Source organism: Carlito syrichta, unplaced genomic scaffold, assembly GCF_000164805.1.
Source record: "Carlito syrichta isolate Samal-C Ts95f unplaced genomic scaffold, Tarsius_syrichta-2.0.1 Scaffold315133, whole genome shotgun sequence".
In the NCBI taxonomy this organism is placed as follows: domain Eukaryota; kingdom Metazoa; phylum Chordata; class Mammalia; order Primates; family Tarsiidae; genus Carlito; species Carlito syrichta.
This window is the reverse complement of record NW_007259229.1, coordinates 316994-334445: the sequence shown is the minus strand read 5'-3', so window position 1 is coordinate 334445 and position 17452 is coordinate 316994. Positions and strand designations below refer to the sequence as shown.

At 44.6% G+C, this 17452-nt stretch overlaps 2 protein-coding genes across 2 annotated transcripts in view; one reads left to right on the top strand and one right to left on the bottom strand.

Annotated features, from left to right (window-relative positions):
- Positions 1-4652: 4652 nt before the first annotated feature.
- On the top strand, positions 4653-14123 carry LOC103274931 (ubiquitin carboxyl-terminal hydrolase 30). Its single transcript, XM_021706087.1, has 3 exons — positions 4653-5007; positions 10689-10809; positions 11759-14123. Exons 1-3 carry the CDS (start codon positions 4887-4889, stop codon positions 12021-12023), a joined length of 507 nt encoding a protein of 168 aa, XP_021561762.1. The 5' UTR covers positions 4653-4886; the 3' UTR covers positions 12024-14123.
- A 157-nt stretch (positions 14124-14280) lies between these two features.
- Positions 14281-17452, bottom strand: part of ALKBH2 (alkB homolog 2, alpha-ketoglutarate dependent dioxygenase) — a 9105-nt gene continuing 5933 nt past the window's right edge. Inside the window, exons 4-6 of the mRNA XM_021706090.1 lie at positions 17277-17439; positions 15527-15725; positions 14281-14605 (exon numbers count right to left, since the gene is read on the bottom strand). Of these exons, the coding sequence (XP_021561765.1) occupies positions 14299-14605; positions 15527-15725; positions 17277-17439 (669 nt within the window). The 3' untranslated portion in view covers positions 14281-14298. The remainder of the gene's footprint in view (positions 14606-15526; positions 15726-17276; positions 17440-17452) is intronic.

Below are 17452 nucleotides of genomic sequence, written 5' to 3'. Positions count from 1 at the left end.
AGGGGGATCTCTGCCCACTTTTTTGAATGCTTGTAGAAGTTATAGAGGTCCTGTATAAGGTCGGGATTTGCTGTGGCCTTAAAGGCCTAGGCAGGAGAGGGGAAAACCGGTAGGGGTCTGCTGTGGCCTTAAAGGCCTAGGTGGGGTGTGGTCCCCCCCTCACCTGGGGCCAAAAGAGCCACCGGATGCTCAGCAGTCAATCTCTTCCAGTTGTCTCGGCCGAGGTTTTAGTTTTTTTAGTTAGGGGCACTTACCTATCCGAGGGCCAGTGATGGATGCGGCATTGGCATTCAAGAAAGTGGGCAAAGCCCTTAAGGGGTGAGTCCCACTGGCGCCGGAACGGGGTCCCGCCTTAGGGCGAGAGGAACCTGATCTGAGTCACGGCACCAATGAAAGAACTTAGGCGCCAGTGACAATTCCACACCCGTTAAAGACCAAGAGATTTATTAAAGCGGCGGCGGCTACAGGGAAAAAGGAAAAGGGTCTGTAACTGCGGGGTAGGGGAGGGAGAGAGAGAGAGAGCCTGCGAGAGAGGAGTGTATTTATGGGTTTGAGAGGGACTGGCCAGTGCCGTGCTTGGGCCTGGCAGGGGCTGTCCAGTACCGTGTTTGGGTCTTATTGGAGGGGGCTATGAGGTAGTATTCCTATAGGGAGAAATTGTTTGAGCACAAGTTTAAACTTCCCGTGTGCGCGAAACGGTGTGGGGGGAAGCCAGAGCTTATGGCCTTTATTGTCTTTGTTTGGTTCTATATAGTGTTTAGCACCATCTCGGGAGACTCCCTTCTGACTGTTCCCTGCGCCCTTCAATGAGGCATGTTTTTCTCCTTCATATTATATGCCTAGTCATTTTAAAATCGAATACTTATTTAGTATGTGGATTTCTCTATTTTCTGTCTTACAAGAAACTTGTCTTTGTACCTTAAAACTTTATTTAGGATCAGGAGTTTTTGTGTCCTTGTGTAGTAGACTGAATTTCCCTGTCAAGCCTGTGGCAAACCTAGTTGTTTATGAATAGTTTGAGTTCTTTTTGTAATATAATCTAAACCTGTTATTTCTGTGCTGTCTAATAAATTGGATTCAGAACCCTAAACAAAAAAAAAAAGAAAGAAAGAAAATTGAATATTTAACATTCTAGCTAGCTGGGCATGGTGGTCATGCCTGTAATCTCAGCACTTTGGGAGGCGGAGGCAAGAGGATTGCCTGTGCCCCTGGGTTTGAGACCAGCCTGGGCAACATGGCAAGACCTCATCTCTATGAATAATTTTTAAAAATTAGCTGAGTGTGGTAGCACACGCCTGTAGTTCCAGCTACTTGGAATGCTGAAGCAGAAGGATCACCTGAGTCCAGCAGGTCCAGGCTGCAGTGCCATGAGCATGCCACTGCACTCCAGCCTGGGCAACAAGTGAGACTGACTCAAAAAAACCCAACATTATAGTTACAGACTTTGGATTCTATTTGTTTCTCTGAAGAAAAATTAGTTTTGATCTGGCCGGCAGTTAACCTGGCTAGGCTCTTACTCCAAACTCTGTGTTGAGCAGCAACATCTCTGCTCCGTTTTAGCTCCTACTTTATGCTTGTCCTCTGGAGTCTCCCTGTGCCTGTGTGGCTCAGTGACCAACCCTGGAATCGAACAGAGTTCATGCCTAAACTGTGGGGTTCATCCTCTGTTGGCTCCCTTTGTGGGATTTCACTGGGCCTCTCTGCCAGCCCTGAACTTGGTCTTTTGACAACTCCTGTAGGACTGCTGCTTTGTGTCATCCAGCATTGCCTAGACTGGGCAGAAAAGCCACAAACACGTACATCTTGCCCATGAAGGTCCTGTTTTTCTTTTCTTTTCTTTTCTTTTTTTGAGTCAAAGTCTCACTCTGTCACCCAGGCTGGAGTGCAGTGGCACGCTCATGACCACCCCAGCATCAACCTGCTGGGTTCAGGTGATCCTTCTGCCTCAGCCTTCCAAGTAGCCAGAACTACAGGCATACTCTACCACACCCGGGTAATTTTTTGATATATTGTAGAGACGAGGTGTCACCCAGATTGCCCGGGCTGGTCCCGAACCTTTGAATTCAGGCAATCCTCCCAAAGTGCTGGGATTACAGGCTTGAGCTATTGCACCTGGCTGAGAGGTCCTGTTTTTCTAGGAGTTGGTGTCTTTTCAATTTCTGTCTGCTTTTGGTAACTCTCTAATCATTCACATCTTTTTGTTTTGCTTTACTCCAGATTTTACAGTTGTTATTTCAAGGAGGGTTTGTTTAGCCAAAGGCAGGAACTCTTACCCTATTTTATCATCTGCTGTTTTGCAATTAATAGTCTAACATGAAACATCTTTCCACATAATCATACATTCTAATACATTATTTTTGCTATAGTATTCCATTCTGTATTACATGCTATAATTCATTAAATCATTCCGTGTAAGTTTCAACTATAGTCATGTGCTGCATGAGGATGTTTCAGTCAGTGACAAACCACATGCGTGATGGTGGTCCCATAAAATTATAATACCATGTTTTTACCGAACCTTTTCTATGCCCAGTTGTGTTTAGATACACAAATACTTACCACTGCGTTACAGTTGCCTACAGTGTTTAGTACAGTAGCCTAATGTACAGGTTTGTAGTCTGGGAGCCCTATGCTGTACCATGTAGGTGTGTGTAAGGATGTTCTATGATGCTTGCACAAGGATGAAATCACCTGAGGACCCATTTTTAGAACGTATCCCTGTTGTTAAGCAACACATGGCTGTATTCACATTTTTGCTGTTATAAGAAATGTTGATGAATGTCCTTGTAGTTATGTCCCTGGTTATTTCCTTAGGATAAAATTCCACAGTTGCTGTGTCAGGTATGTAATCTTTTAGTTTTCTAAGCTATCCTTTAGTATTATTTTACCTCTTATGTTTACATGGTTGTTTTTAATAGAATTTGCTTACAAGTACATTCTAAAACTTCAAAACTTTGAATTGAACCTAAGTCCTTTCTGGATTTTCTACAATATTTGTTTCAGAGTCCTGTTCGATTTGATACTTTTGACAGCCTTTCACTAAGTATCCCAGCTGCCACATGGGTATGTCCTGATTTATGGCTTATTTGGGGTCTGTTTTGCAGATGTTTTGATCTAGAAGGGCTTTGGGGCGTTTTATGTGGCTCGGGTACTATGTGTTATTCACATACATCGTTGTTGAATCCCGTCTTCTTATTTTATTTCAAAGATGTGGGGTACAAGTCAGCATTAGTTATATAAGTGGTCTATGAGCAGGTGAAGTTTGGGCCTCCCACTGGTCCTCACGTCCCCTGGTTTGAGATCAGGTCCCCTTAGTGATGTTATGTGCTCCCCCCTCTCCCCTAGCAGTGCCCTGCTACTGCTGATCCCTCTCTTGTCATCTTAACTTTAATCTATGGCCTGATTAGGAGGGAAAGGAAGGTGGGTAGTTTTTCAGTTGCCCAATTATCTGTCAATTGTTTTCACTGACGCCTCTCAGTCATTAAACAGTGGAGGGAAGAGAAAATGAAGAATCAGTACTGAAACTCTGACACTGGCATATAATTTATTTTGTTCCCTGTCTTCACAAGTTCTGTTCCACAGATCCTCTTGATTCAGAGGGTGAAATTCAGTTAGAAATGTTGGGTTTTTTTAGTATACACACACAAATCTCAAAATCTAAGATGTCTAAAGCAGTATGGAAGTCCACAGTTTTGCACAAAGTTAGATCCTCGTACTCTTGGATCTGTCAGTAATAGCAGACGAGGGTGCTCTGAGCTCCATGTTTGTTCAGGAGACATTGGTTGTATCTCCGAAGCTTTATTGCCTGCATACTCCAAAATCTCTGTGATTCACATTGCTATCTGCTGAGAGTATCAGTATTGCTCTCCTTTGAATTGTAATACTTTTCTTTGTCTCTTGCTCTAGGGTCATCCATTGACCCTGGACCACTGCCTTCACCACTTCATCTCATCAGAATCCGTGCGGGATGTTGTGTGTGACAACTGTACAAAGGTAATATCTCCCAACTGGCCTGTGTATGCCTACATGGTACCCTCACACCACTGGCCCTGAGCTCTTCTGACTCTGCCCAGTGGAGTTTTTCAACCACTGCCATTGCTACCTAGCTTGGTTTGGATAGTGGCAGCCGACGGCACAGCTCTTCCCAAATGAGTTTTGTTTCATCCACAGTGTTTAAGGAGAAAATTTGAATGTCATGCTTTGAGATGGGACATGCCCTCTCCAATTTGCTACCATTCCCTCCAGTTCCATTAGTCTCATACCGTGCCTTTTTGCCTATGCTACCTGCCTGACACCCCAAAGTAACTGAATTTCACTCTTTGAGTCAAGAGGATCTGTGGAACAAAACTTGTGAAGATAGAGAACAAAATAAATTACATGCCAGTGTCAGAGTTTCAGTACTGATTCTTCATTTTCTCTTCCCTCCACTGTTACTATTGTTTAATGACTGAGAGGGGTCAGTGAAAACAATTGACAGATAATTGGGCAACTGAGTTCATTTCAGCAGGTAGCAAATGCCATTGAATGCAGCTGTGACACCAACCTGATCTGCAGCTCTCCATAGCTATCCTTTTCAGGAACTTTTGCAGGGAAATGTCATTTCTTTCATTTCAGATTGAAGCAAAGGGAACACTGAATGGGGAGAAGGTGGAACACCAGAGGACCACTTTTGTGAAACAGTTAAAACTGGGGAAGGTGAGCCCACCTTGTTGACTGTGCTTTTGAGGACTCCATGGGTCCTGCTCCCAAGACAACTTGGTCCTTTCTGGTTTCTTTTCCACCCACAGCTCCCACAGTGTCTGTGTATCCACCTACAGCGGCTGAGCTGGTCCAGCCATGGCACACCTCTGAAGCGGCACGAGCACGTGCAGTTTAATGAGTTCCTGATGATGGACATCTACAAGTACCACCTCCTTGGACATAAGCCCAGTCAGCATAACCCTAACCTGAACGAGGACCTCAGGCCTGCACTGGAACTACAAGATGGGCTGACAGCTCCCAAACCAGGTATGTGCCCAGAGAGCTGATTTTTTGGCACAGAGAAAAGCAATTTGACATCACTACTTTCTGAGTCTCTCGTGATATGAACACAAGACTTGTACAGTGGTTTCTTAAATTCTTTTTTTTTGTTGTTTGAATCAGTCTCACTCTGTCACCAGGATAGAGTGCAGTGGCATGCTCATGGCCACCACAGCCTTGATCTGCTGGGCTCAGGTAATCCTTCCATGTCAGCCTTCCAAATAGCTGGAACCGTAGGCACGTGCTACCATGCCTGGCTGATTTTTTCATTTACTGTAGAGATGAGGTCTTAACATGTTGCACTGGCTGGTCTCAAACCCCTGAACTCAGGCAATCCTATCGCCTCCACCCCCCAAAGTGCTGGGATTACAGGCGTGAGCCACTGCGCCTGCTTAAATTCTTGATAACACCAGGATTGGGAGTTGAAGAGGGAAGGTTTTAAAAAAAATTATTAATTTCAAAGATGTGGGGTACAACTCAGGGTTAGGTATACAAATGTTCATGATGCAGGTACCCTTGTTGATGCGGTACCCCTCCCCAGCAGATTCCCATTACTGCCAGTCCTTCCTCCCACCACCCTCCCGCCCCTGGTAAGTTTCCCACTATTGTCAATCCTTTTCTTATAGTATTACAATAATTGTTCAGGGTCCACTTATGAGTGAGAACATGTGATACTCAGTTCTTTGTTTCTGTGATAGATCACTCAGTATTATAGACTCTCAGTCCATCCAAGTTGCTGTGAAGTTCATAATTTTGTCCTTCTTTATGCCTATGTAATATTCCATTGTGTATATGTACCACGTTTTAAAAATTCAGTCCCCTTTCATTGGCTCCATGTTTTTGCTATTGTGAACAATACTGCAGTAAACATACGTGTGCCGGTATCTTTTTCATAGGGAGATTTGAGTTCCTTCGGCTATATACCCAGTAGGGGGGTTGCAGGGTCATATGGCAGGTCGATTTTTAGATCTTTAGATCCTTTAGTACAGAGGCTGTACTAGTTTACACTCACACCAACTGTATAGAAGTATTACCTTTCCCCACATCCTCTCCAGCATCTGTTGTTGTTGAGTTATTGATGATGGCCATCCTGACTGAAATTAGGTAGTATCTCAGTGTAGTTTTAATTTGCATTTCTTTGATGACTAGTGAGGCTGAGTATTTTTTTGTATATCTGTTGGCTGCTCACATGTCTTCTTTTGATAAGTATCTATTCATATCTTTTGCCCACTTTGTAATGGGGCTGTTTGTTTTTTTCTTTTTGGCACATTTGAGTTCCTTGTAGATCTTAGATGTTAGGCCTTTGTCTGACGTACAACTGGCAAATATTTTTTCTCATTGTGGGCTGTCTTCCCAACTCTCTTGATAGTTTCTTTGACTTTGCAGAAGCTTGTCAGTTTGATGAGGACCCAGTTGTCTATCTTATCTCTTTTGGCATGGGCCCTTGGGGTTTTGATCAGGAATTGGTTGCCAGTTCCAATTTCCATAAGGGTGTCTCCTACATTTTCTAAGGTTCTTATAGTTTGAGGTTTTACGTTTAGGTCTTTGATCCATTTATAGTTGACTATTGTACCACTAAAGCACATAACCCTAACCTTAACAAGAACCTCAGGCCTGCACTGGAACTCCCATCTTATGTACTTCAGTGGTGCATTAGTCCATTCATATTCAGGCTAATTATTGAGATGTGAAAGTTTATCCCTGTCATGAGGTTCTTTTTGTGTGTGGGGGGTGGGTATTATTTTCTTTTATTTTTTATAAAGATCTTGCTGTGTGCTGGTAAGTGAGAAAGCAGGATTTATTAAGAGGACAGAAAAGCTTCCACAGTGGCAAGGGACCCGAGGGTGTTGCCCATGAGGTTCTTATAAAGTTTGTTGTTGTTGCTGCTGTTTGTTGTCTTTCTTTTGATTTTTGGGTTGATTCATATGTGTTTTCAATCTTTTCCCTATATTTTTGGGAAGGGTGTTGTCATTCTTTTTTTCCTCTCTTCTGTGCTTAATACTTTCTTAAGTGTTTCTTGTAGAGCTGGTCTGGAGGCAGCATAAGTTCTTAGGGATTGAATGTCTGGGAAGGATTTTAATTCTCCATCACTGATGAACCTTAGCTTAGCTGTGTAGGTAATTCTTGGTTGAAATTGTTTATCTTTGAGAACTTTGAAGACTGGACTCCAAGCTCTCCTAGCCTGAAATGTTTCTGTACATAAATCTGCTGCTATTCTAATTGGTCTTCCCCAGTAGGTAATCTGATCTTTTTCTTTTGTTGCCTTTAGAATTTTTCTTTTATACCTACTTTGTGTAGGCAATTTACTATGTGTCTCGTCACTGGTCTTCTCATTAGTTGTCTTTCAGGGGTTCTCTGAGTCTCTTGTGTTTGATTGGTCATGTTACTGATAAGATGAGGGAAGTTTTCTTGGATAATTTCATGGAATGTTTGTTCCAGGGTAGTCTCTGTCTCTCTGCCTCAGGAATTCCAATTAATCTTAGGTTTGACCTCTTGAAATAATTGCTCATCTCTCAGAGGTTTTGCTCTGTCTTTTTAAGCTTCTTTTCTATGTTTTTAACAATTTGGGTTAGTTCCATATCTTGGTTCTCAAGCTCTGAAATTCTTTCTTCTGCTTGGTTAATTCTGCTTTCCATGCTTATCAGTTTGTTATTTATTTAATTCACTGTATTCTTTTTTTTTTTTTTTTGAGTTGGAGTCTCACTCTTGTCGCCCAGGCTGGAGTGCAGTGGCACACTTATAGCAATTACAGCCTCGATCTGCTGGGCTTAGGTGATCCTTCTGCTTCAACCTTCCAAGTAGCTGGAACTACAGATGCACACCACCACGCCCAGCTAGTTTTTGTAATTTATTGTAGAGACGAGGTTTCACCAAGTTGCCCAGGCTGGTCTCAAACCCCCAGGCTCAGGTAATCCTCTTGTCTCAGCCTCCCAAAGTGCTGGTATTACAGGCTGAGCCACCGTATCCGGCCTGCTGTATTCTGTATTGCTGTTGTCTCAGTTAACAACTCCTTCATTCTTTCCTCTTGTGTCTCCTCAGTTCTATTTATTCTCTCTATTAATGTCTTTATATCTGGATTTGTGGTTTGAGACCAGTCATTCTGGGGGCTCTTCATTGTTGCATTCTACAGTCTGTATTCTCAGTGACTGACCTCCCAGGTATTTGTGTGAGACCCATATTCTACTTTTGGTTTTTTTTCATTTGTGTAGATCCCCCCCCCCCTTTTTTTTACACCTCTTCTTTAAATCTGTTGTTCAGGGATGGGGGCTAGCTTTTACTTCTGTTTGTTCAATCTCCTATTCTTCCTTATGTGAATCCTCTGGCTTTGTTCAGTTCTGAAGCTGGACTGTGGATGGGGGGCTATACTTTTTGCAGTTTTGAGATTTAATTGAGGGAGGAGCTATGATTCAGAAACTATCTGCAGATCTCAGTATCCTCTGACAAGTGTGTGGGCCCCCTGGAACCCACTTACCACTGCCTTACAATCTGTCCATGCAGTAGGGGTATAGGTTTGCCCCCTGAAAGCAAAATGAGGTAAGAAAAAGGAGAAAAGAATAGAAAAAGGAAGGAGGGGGATGAGAGGAAGGTAGAGTGAGAGATGAAGAAGAGGGAAAACAGACAGCTGTACCAACTAACAAATGAAAAGAGACACAAATAAAGACAGAAAGATTTTTAAAAAAAAAACAATCGTACAAATACACAAAAACCCCCTTTTTGATGTACTGTCCCTCAAAAATACCCATACACAAACAGGAAGTCTTAAAAAAAGCAATAAAATAACAGAAAAAAAGCAAGTACGAAAACGTAATAAAAAACAATGAAAGAGAGACGAGAAAAAACTAAAAACACAAATAAGCAAAACAAACAAACAAAAACAAAAAACGAAAAAACAAAACTCGCTCTGAGGTCGTTCTTGTAACTTCAAATTACTTTCAGCTCTGGTCTCCAACTTCTCTCTGCTCTCAGTGCAGGCTGAAAGGGTTGCTGTCAGTGTAGGTCAGATGCCCCACGGACTACTGCGGGAGGAGGGTGGATCAGATCTGGACTCACCCTGCTTGCTGCCACTGTTGTCAAGTCTTGGAAGATTTCTTAAAAGAGGTTAAAATTGTGTCGTAATTATAGAAATGAGATGTTCAGTTTTCAAAACTATATTATAGACAAAAAGTTACCTGTATAGGGAGAAAAGCTTAAGATTGCAGACTTGCCTTCTGGTCTTTTGACTAAATGATAATTGACTCATACCATTCCAGTGAATTTTTCTTTTTATTTTTCTCCCCTCAATACAGTCATCTCATTCATACAGGAAATGTGGCGAGGACATGTCCTGGCTAAAGACCACTGAACATCATATTTGGGTTGCTATGACTTCTTTACTGAATTGTTTATTGATCTAGCTCCATTGCTGTCCTCATCTGAGGTCAGTTGTTAAATTGCATCCCAGTTAAGCCAGGTAGCTATTATTTCCCTCAGTCTTGCTGATGAAGAAATTGAGGCTCCTTGGGTTAAATGTTTGGTCCAAGGGCAAACAGCACACAGGAGAGCTGGCACTAGAATGTAGCACTGGGACGGTTTTGTGAAAGTGTCTTATGTGACACATTGAGTTCTTTAGAGTTATAGATAAGGAAAAGCCACTGACTTTAAGGGCTCAAAACCTGAGCTCACCACCTGCATGCCACCCCAAGTAAGTCATGATTGTCTTCTGCATGCCCATACTGTCCTGGGTTAGTGTCCCTTACCCCTTTCTATTTGTGACCACAACTGCATGGCCTTGCAAGACGTCATTTCAGGGAGCCTGCTTAGATCTATCTCAGCAGGTCTCTCCATATTAACATCAGGGACAGCAGAGGCAGGGAGTAGGCTCATTCCTTGTCCCTCATTTTAAACTGGGAATCTTCACCCTAGTGTTTTCCACTCTGGGAATGGGGTGCAGGTCCACTAGTGTTCAGAGCATGCTGGCTTTGTTAAAAGATGCTTGCAGTGAACTGCTTGGTACGTAAAGGCCCCTAGATATGATGCTTGAAAGGAAAAGACATGTAAACATCACCTTAATTATCTGTCTACACCCACAAACAGTTCTGTTACATGCTATACATGTTGGCATTCCTTAGAAGCTGACAGAATGAAAGAAAGGAGAAGATTTAGGTCAGTGGTTCTCAACACGGAGCCGTTTTGCCTCCCAGGGGCCACTGGGCAATGTCTGAATACTTGCTTATTCACAACTTGGGGAGGGGTGCTCCTGGCATCTGGCGGATAGAAGCCAGGGGTGCTGTTCGGCATCCTGTAATGCATAGCATAGCTCCCCACAACCGAGAGTCAGATGCCAGCCAAGATGTCAGTTGTGCCAAGGTGTTGAAAACCTTGGTTTAGGTCAAAAGCCAGTCAATTAGCTGAACTTTGATACATGTTATTAGCAAACAGGGACGGGACTCTCAGAGACTCAAGGTTGTCGAGGCAATTGGGTAGGCCTGGACCAGATACACTTTTCCTGTTTGGGATTAAGGCAATCAAGGATAAAATGGTAGATTGTTTTATTATATTACCAATAGAATACCAAATGAAATCTTCTTTGTTGCATTATGGGGAGTTAATTATCAGGTTAATCAAAACCGTGTTTTGTTTACCCAGAGCCACTGCTAATGTTCACTGACTTGGGCCTTTTTCTCTTGCAGTTCTGAATCAGGCAGGGGCCCCCAAAACACAGATATTCATGAATGGCGCCTGCTCCCCATCTTTATTGCCAGCCCTAGCAGCTCCAGTGCCCATCCCCCTCCCAGTTGTTCCTGACTACAGGTGAGCTGCTCTTTAGAAGCGTGTTCTGTATTCACTGCTTCTCTAGTCTCTGAAAATAACTTATCACAAAAATGAATTGATGCTTTCAGACTTAGATTTTTTTTTTCTTCCTGTTTTTTTGTGTGTTTCTTTGAGTCAGTGGGTCTTGCCCTGTGACTCAGGCTGTTGTGCAGTGGTGTGATCATAGCTCACTACAGCCTCGACATCCTAGGCTCAGGTGATGCTCCCATCTCAGCCTCCTGAGTAGCTGGGACTAAAGGCACATACCACCACACTTGGCTAATTTTTTAATTTTTTTGTAGAGATGAGGTCTCATGGTGTTGATTAGGTTGGTGTTGCACTCTGGGGCTCAAACGATCATCCTGTCTTGGCTTTCCAGAGTGCTGGGATCACAGGCATGAGCCACCATGCCCAGCCAAAATTAATTTTTCATTTTTAGGTGAAATTTCACTATTACACATTCCCATCTATTTTCATCCAAAATGGAAATCTCTTTAAAAATAAGAATTTTAAGAGTATATAAGGTTTACATATACATAAGCGTGTATGTGTGTGTGTGTGTGTATCTGTGTATATAAATAAAATATAGGAAGAAAATTTAAAATTTCTTAGGATACCAACTAGAGATAACTGGTTAAATCTTTAGGGTCATCCACTCTGTAAAGGTGTGTATATGTGCACATGTATACACAATCTATACTTATTTGATGCAGACATCTATGTGTACACAGTGTACATATACTGCAGTATACATATACTCATGGAATAGATAGCTTGCCATGCCAGTAAATGTAGGTCTGTATTTTAATGTTTGTATACGATTCAGTTGTATGGATGTGCCTCTGTGTTGGTCCTCTGTTGTTCAACATCCAGGATTCTTTTGCTTTTTTGCCTATAAAGCCTTTTTCGTTACACTGATAAACCACTGGCATTTGTTTCTACCATTCAGCTCCTCCACGTACCTCTTCCGGTTGATGGCAGTTGTTGTTCACCATGGAGACATGCACTCTGGACACTTTGTCACCTATCGACGGTCCCCGCCTTCAGCCAAGAACCCTCTCTCAACCAGCAACCAGTGGCTGTGGGTTTCCGACGACACCGTCCGTAAGGCCAGCCTGCAGGAGGTCCTGTCCTCCAGTGCTTACCTGCTGTTTTATGAGCGTGTTCTTTCCACGATGCAGCACCAGGGTCAGGAGTACAGGTCTGAAGAGTGACTCTGCCCCAGCCCCAAGGGCAGAGCTGATGGCACCATCCACTCTCCAGGAGAAAAGCAAAACTGCATTGTGTGTGTGCACGCACGTGCAAGCAGCCCCGCTAGAGCCCGTCAGCCTTCCAGAGTGTTCTAAGAGCAGGCCCTGCCCAGGAGCCAGCCCCACTCATACCAAATCAGGCTCTCTGACAGCTCTGCTTGTGTGTACCTGATGGTGCCATCATGTTAGGAAAGCATTTGTCTGTGAGCGTCTTTTTACTCATCTGATACAGGTAATTAAAAGAAACCAGATTCTGGAAGCCACCTTTTTCATATTGTAATATGTTAGGTGTTCTCAGAGGGCAGTTACTTTTGTCTGATCCTCTGAGGTTTCAATATAGATCTTTTATTTTTAATAAGCAGGCCCATAAAAATTGTTGACAGGAATTAGTGAAATTATTAAAGGCAACAATTTAGGAGAAAAAGTGCCTTTCACTTTCAATTGCTTTTGTAGCACATCCATTCTGAAATATCCCTTCCGAGTTGCTCAAAGGATAGCAAAAGAACAGCTAAAGACGCCTAAAGAACACCTCCACTCCCTTTTTCTATGCCTTTTCTAATCTTTCAATTCTTTCTGTGTAGTAAAGGCTCATCTGCCAAATCTGCCCCCTGGGGAAATTCTTTCACTACTTTGTCAGTTGTAAGTAAAAAGCTTACTTGTTGCTTTTATCTTTTGTATACTGGACTAAGAGATGTAATTATGGTATATTTAAAATTATGTGAATAGACAGAGTTGAGCAGTATCCGCTCAGCAACTCTGATTCCTCTGCTCTGCAGAAAACTCTATTACACAGGGATCCCTGTGGACGGCTATTTTCATGTTTATTTATTGTCCATGCAGAGCTCTTAAGGTTTATAGGTAGGAGCTTGGGGTTATTGAAAGACAATCCCTGTCTTGAGTTGACCGTTGGATTTGGAAGGAAGTGCTGACCATGGGGGTGCCATCTCTCCGAACCTGTTTCTCCATTCGTGAAGTAAAGGGTTAGATTCAATGACCTTAAGTCCAGCCCTTTCCACAGAAAGTAGCAGCTTTTCAGTTTGAAAATACATTGCTACAGCTGACATCTAGTATTGTCACCTTATTATAGGTCCATATTCTAAACTTATTCATCATCTTCAGTAGCCTAATACAAAAAGGGTCTATTGAGCATTTTCTTCCCTTTTCAGACAAGTCTCATGATTGCAGCCCAGGGCCAAAGGAATGTGGATGACACAGTAGTACCTATGTTTTAGCAAGATTTTTAATTAGAAAGGAACACCACATTCAAATGTGACTCTTCAGAGTTAAGATATGAAATCAAACCTATCCAAAAGGCCACCTGAGGTAAAGCCAAGAACTGTGATTCCCCTGCTGGGAGTGAGCCGGCAGACCCTTCCAGACAATGCCTGGTGTCAGCTCCAAATGCAGGAAACCCGGTGGTCCCCATGCCACTGGCCCAGTGTGCATCCTGAGGACTCAGCAACTCCCGCTGCCAATAGAATATACTGAGAAGGTTCCCCAGGCCTCAGGCATCAGTATGCACAGATCAGCTTGAACTGTCTGATCTGTTCAGCACTGACCAGCTGCAGATGTTGGCTTTGATGTTGAAATGAATGCACTTGTTTCCCTGAGTCTGGTGGAGCAAGTGCCTAATCGGTGACCTTAAAGTGTGCTGCAAAGTTGTAGCTTTAAGTAACTGCTGTTCTGCCACTGCTTACTCTTTGAAATCTGCTGTTAAAAAGAGTGTGCACTTTGAACATGTGGTCGTAAGCAGATCTTTCTTGGGTCAGAGGCCAGGATTTGAGCCAAGGTGTAAATGTGAAGATATCTGTGCAGAGTCTCCTAACCTGACTTCTTAAAACTGACTTGCTCATTTTGTAAATTATTAGGCATTAATCAGTAGCCAAATAATCTGATTTCTAGTTTTAAGTTATCTACAAAGTAAGTAGCTTCTCCTTTGGAAAACCTAAGTTAAACTAGTAGTTTATGCAACAATAACTGTTGACTTACGTATTTGCTAAAGGTACTTTTGTATCTGCTGTGTATTATAGCAAAAAAAGAATCATTTTATTAGGAAAAAATCAACTGGTATTCTTTCATAATTTACTGATTTGATACAAACATCCTCTTTCTGAACCCTGCATTGTTACATCACAAGCCCTACGCTTTGGTTAAACCTTTTCCCTGTTGGTAAAGGAAATGCCTGCTCCCTCTTAGAGGGGGAAAGAGAAAACAGAAGTACTAACTGGTAAAAACATTTTTATTTTTTAGTAGGCAAAACTTTACGAAATGTTAAATTAACCCGTGGAGCCAGAACCTTCTTTCGGACAGGAAGACTGTGGTACCAGTGCGTGTTGGTTGGGTGGTTCATCATGAGTAAGCTGCCATGAGCCAGCTGCAGCCTGACCACCTCCATCCTCTGGGAGGGGTTTTTCCCACGAGAATCCTTATGCCGGAAGAAAAAGTCTCTGCAGGCGCCAAAAGAGACAGAAGCGATGGGGCTCCCAGGAGCCAGCTCTCTTTCGTCATCTCGATGCTCCCCGATGTGGTCACAGCCGTTTTTATACCTGCAGTGAGAAAACAAGCACAGCTCATAAAAATACCCCTCTCCAGAGACTCGCCAGCATTGCAGACTCCTAGTGCTCTTCCAACATGAGGCATACCACGCGTGTGGCTGACCCTGCCATTTCTGCAAGGGCTTGAGGTCTGTAGCTGCTTTGACAGATGAGCCAGCCCTGAAGCAGCTTCACTTTAGTGAGCCCTATTTGTCCACAGGCTTTAAAACTGAAGACACCAAAAGCCACAACCATGCCTTACAGTTCCTGGTTGATACACAAAAACCTTTATCACACAGGGGGTTTCTCCTGACGCTCAGCCCACATTCCGTACACACCTGGCCCCTGCCCACCTTGGAGCTCATCCCAGCCCTCCTTCCCTCAGTCACTACTTTCCAGCCACACCAGCAGGATTTCTGCTGTGGACACCCTAAGTGCCTGCTCTCCTGTTCCAGACAGCCATGGCCCAAACATCACTGGTTCACTGGGCCCTCCATGAACCACCTCCCCTGACCCAGGGACATTCGTGAACAGAGCTACTTACATCTACTGGGTGGCCAGGAATGGGCTCAACATTCTACAATGCATAGGTCAGGCTCCCACAAGAAAGCATTCTCTGGCCCAAATGTCAGTCATGCTGCCACTGAGAAACCCTGCCCTAAACCCAAACCCCTTCCTCGGCTGTGCTCAGTCAAAGCAGCCTGTTTCCTTTCCTTCAAGAGGACTTTCTCTGTCCGAAATGACTGTGGCCGGCTGTGTGTTCAGGAGCTTCCCCTCACCACCTGCTGTGGCGTGAGTGCTGGAGGGCCAATGGCTAGTGCCGTCTGCTACTACACCCCAGCACACTCAAGAATGGTTTGTACAAAAGAACAAAACAGGGCGGAATCCTATGCTCTTACTTGGAGACAGTCCACTGAGCGGGAGGGGTGTTACCTGTTGACGAGCACGAAGTTGAAGGTCTGTCCTGTCACTCCTGAAACACGATCCCGGACATGCTCTAGAACTGGGATCCATGGCTTTGGAGACAGCGTGAGGCCTGAGAACGTGTAGGTCAGTCCAGCATCGCCATAAGTCACCTGCTTCCTGGGCACGTTGTGCCACTTCCCGAACACCTGGACCCTGGCCAGCATCCCTGTGCAGGTGAAACATGGCAGCTCTGTCCCTCCCCAGCACCCTCGGAAATCCAGGAGGAGCGTGCCCAACACACTCACTCCCTGCATATCAGAACTGAAAGGGAAGTCTGACAAGAGTGGTGTTCCCCTGTGCCCTTCAATGTCATTTAATGCCCTGCCACGACCCACTCCCCAAAAGCCACTGTGACTTGCCCAAAGTTTTCATGTAAGAACAGTGACTCTGGCCAGGCGCAGGGCTCAAACCTGTCATCCCAGCACTTTGGGAGGCCGATGCGAGAGGATTGCCTGAGCCCAGGGGTTCAAGACCAGCCTGAGCAACTTGGCGAGACTTCGTCTCTAAATTAAAAAATTAGCTGGGCAGGGTGACGTGTATCTGGTTTCAGCTATGTGGAAGACTGAGGCGGAAGGATCACCTGGGCCCAGCAGGTTGAGGCTGCTGTGGCTGTGAGCGTGCCACTGCACTCCAGCCTGAGCAAGAGTGAGACTCCGACTCCCCAAAAAAGAACATTGACTCTTGTCCTACACTTGGAGAAACACAGTCCTAGGTTTCTATGATCCTAATTAAAAAAAAAAAAACACCACAGCTTAACTGCCTAACTATGTACAAGCAGATCATAGCAGCAGAAATTTAAGCACGATGAAGTTAGTTTACAGGCTAGGGTGGTTTCGTCAACTGTGGGGACTAAGGGCCTATGGCTTCAAGAAAGATGGGCTCACACAGCTGGGGTCTCCTGTAGGCTTCTTTTTAAAGATGGGGGTCTCACTGTGTTGCCCAGGATGGACTTCAGCTCCTGAGCTCAAGTGATCCTCCTGGCTCAGCCTCGGGAGAACCTGGGACTGCAAGCCGCCTCACCCGGCTTGTGGGCTTCTCTGCTTCCCTCAAGTGCTCTGCCAGACTCCTGTGTTCTCATCACCCGACAATGCTGTGGTTCTCAGCGTGTGGTTCCTCAACCAGTGGCATCACCTAGAGACTCCTCAGAAACTAAACCCCAGGGGTGGGGCCCGGCAGTCAGAGTGCCGACCAGCAGCAAGTCCTCCAGGTGACGCCAAGACCCACTTATGTAAAGAAAGTTATTTGTCATTTCTCCTACAAGAGCACTGATTCTTCATGCTAGCTGCACATTAGAATCACCTGGAAGCCTTTGGGCTGGGTGCAGTAGCTTTGGGAGGCCAGGGCAGGATTAGCTTAAGGACAGTAGTTTGAGAACAGCCTGGGCAACACAGTGAGACTCCACCTCTAAAAAAAAAATTGTTTTAAATCACCTGAAAGCTTTTTAAAAGCACTAAGATCCAGGCTTCTCTCCAAGCTCCTCTGATTTAATTGGTCTCCGGTAGAACCCAGCATAGTTGTTTTTTTAAACTCCAAGGTGTTAAGTTTGTATCCCAAGCACCTAATAAGGTGCTTGGCACAGAGGCGCCCAGAGAATGCTTGTTGGATCCATCAGTGACTCCGTCAGTAGTTAATGGCTGTTGAGTTGAGGTTTTCTCCAACAGAAGACCATTAGTTGCACCCAACCGGCATGCTCCACGCACGCCCGGCCCGTGCTTACCTGTGAAATACTCCACGTCCCGCTCCAACGTTCGGAAGATCTCGTCTGCCTCGGCCTGGCCGAACAGGACCGTGTAGCTGCAGTCGAGGCCCTCGGCCCGAATGTGCCGCCAGCCGGGGCCAGCCGGGCGGCCTCCGCGCCCCGGGGTCTCGCTCCGGGGCCTCTTCCTCGGGCGG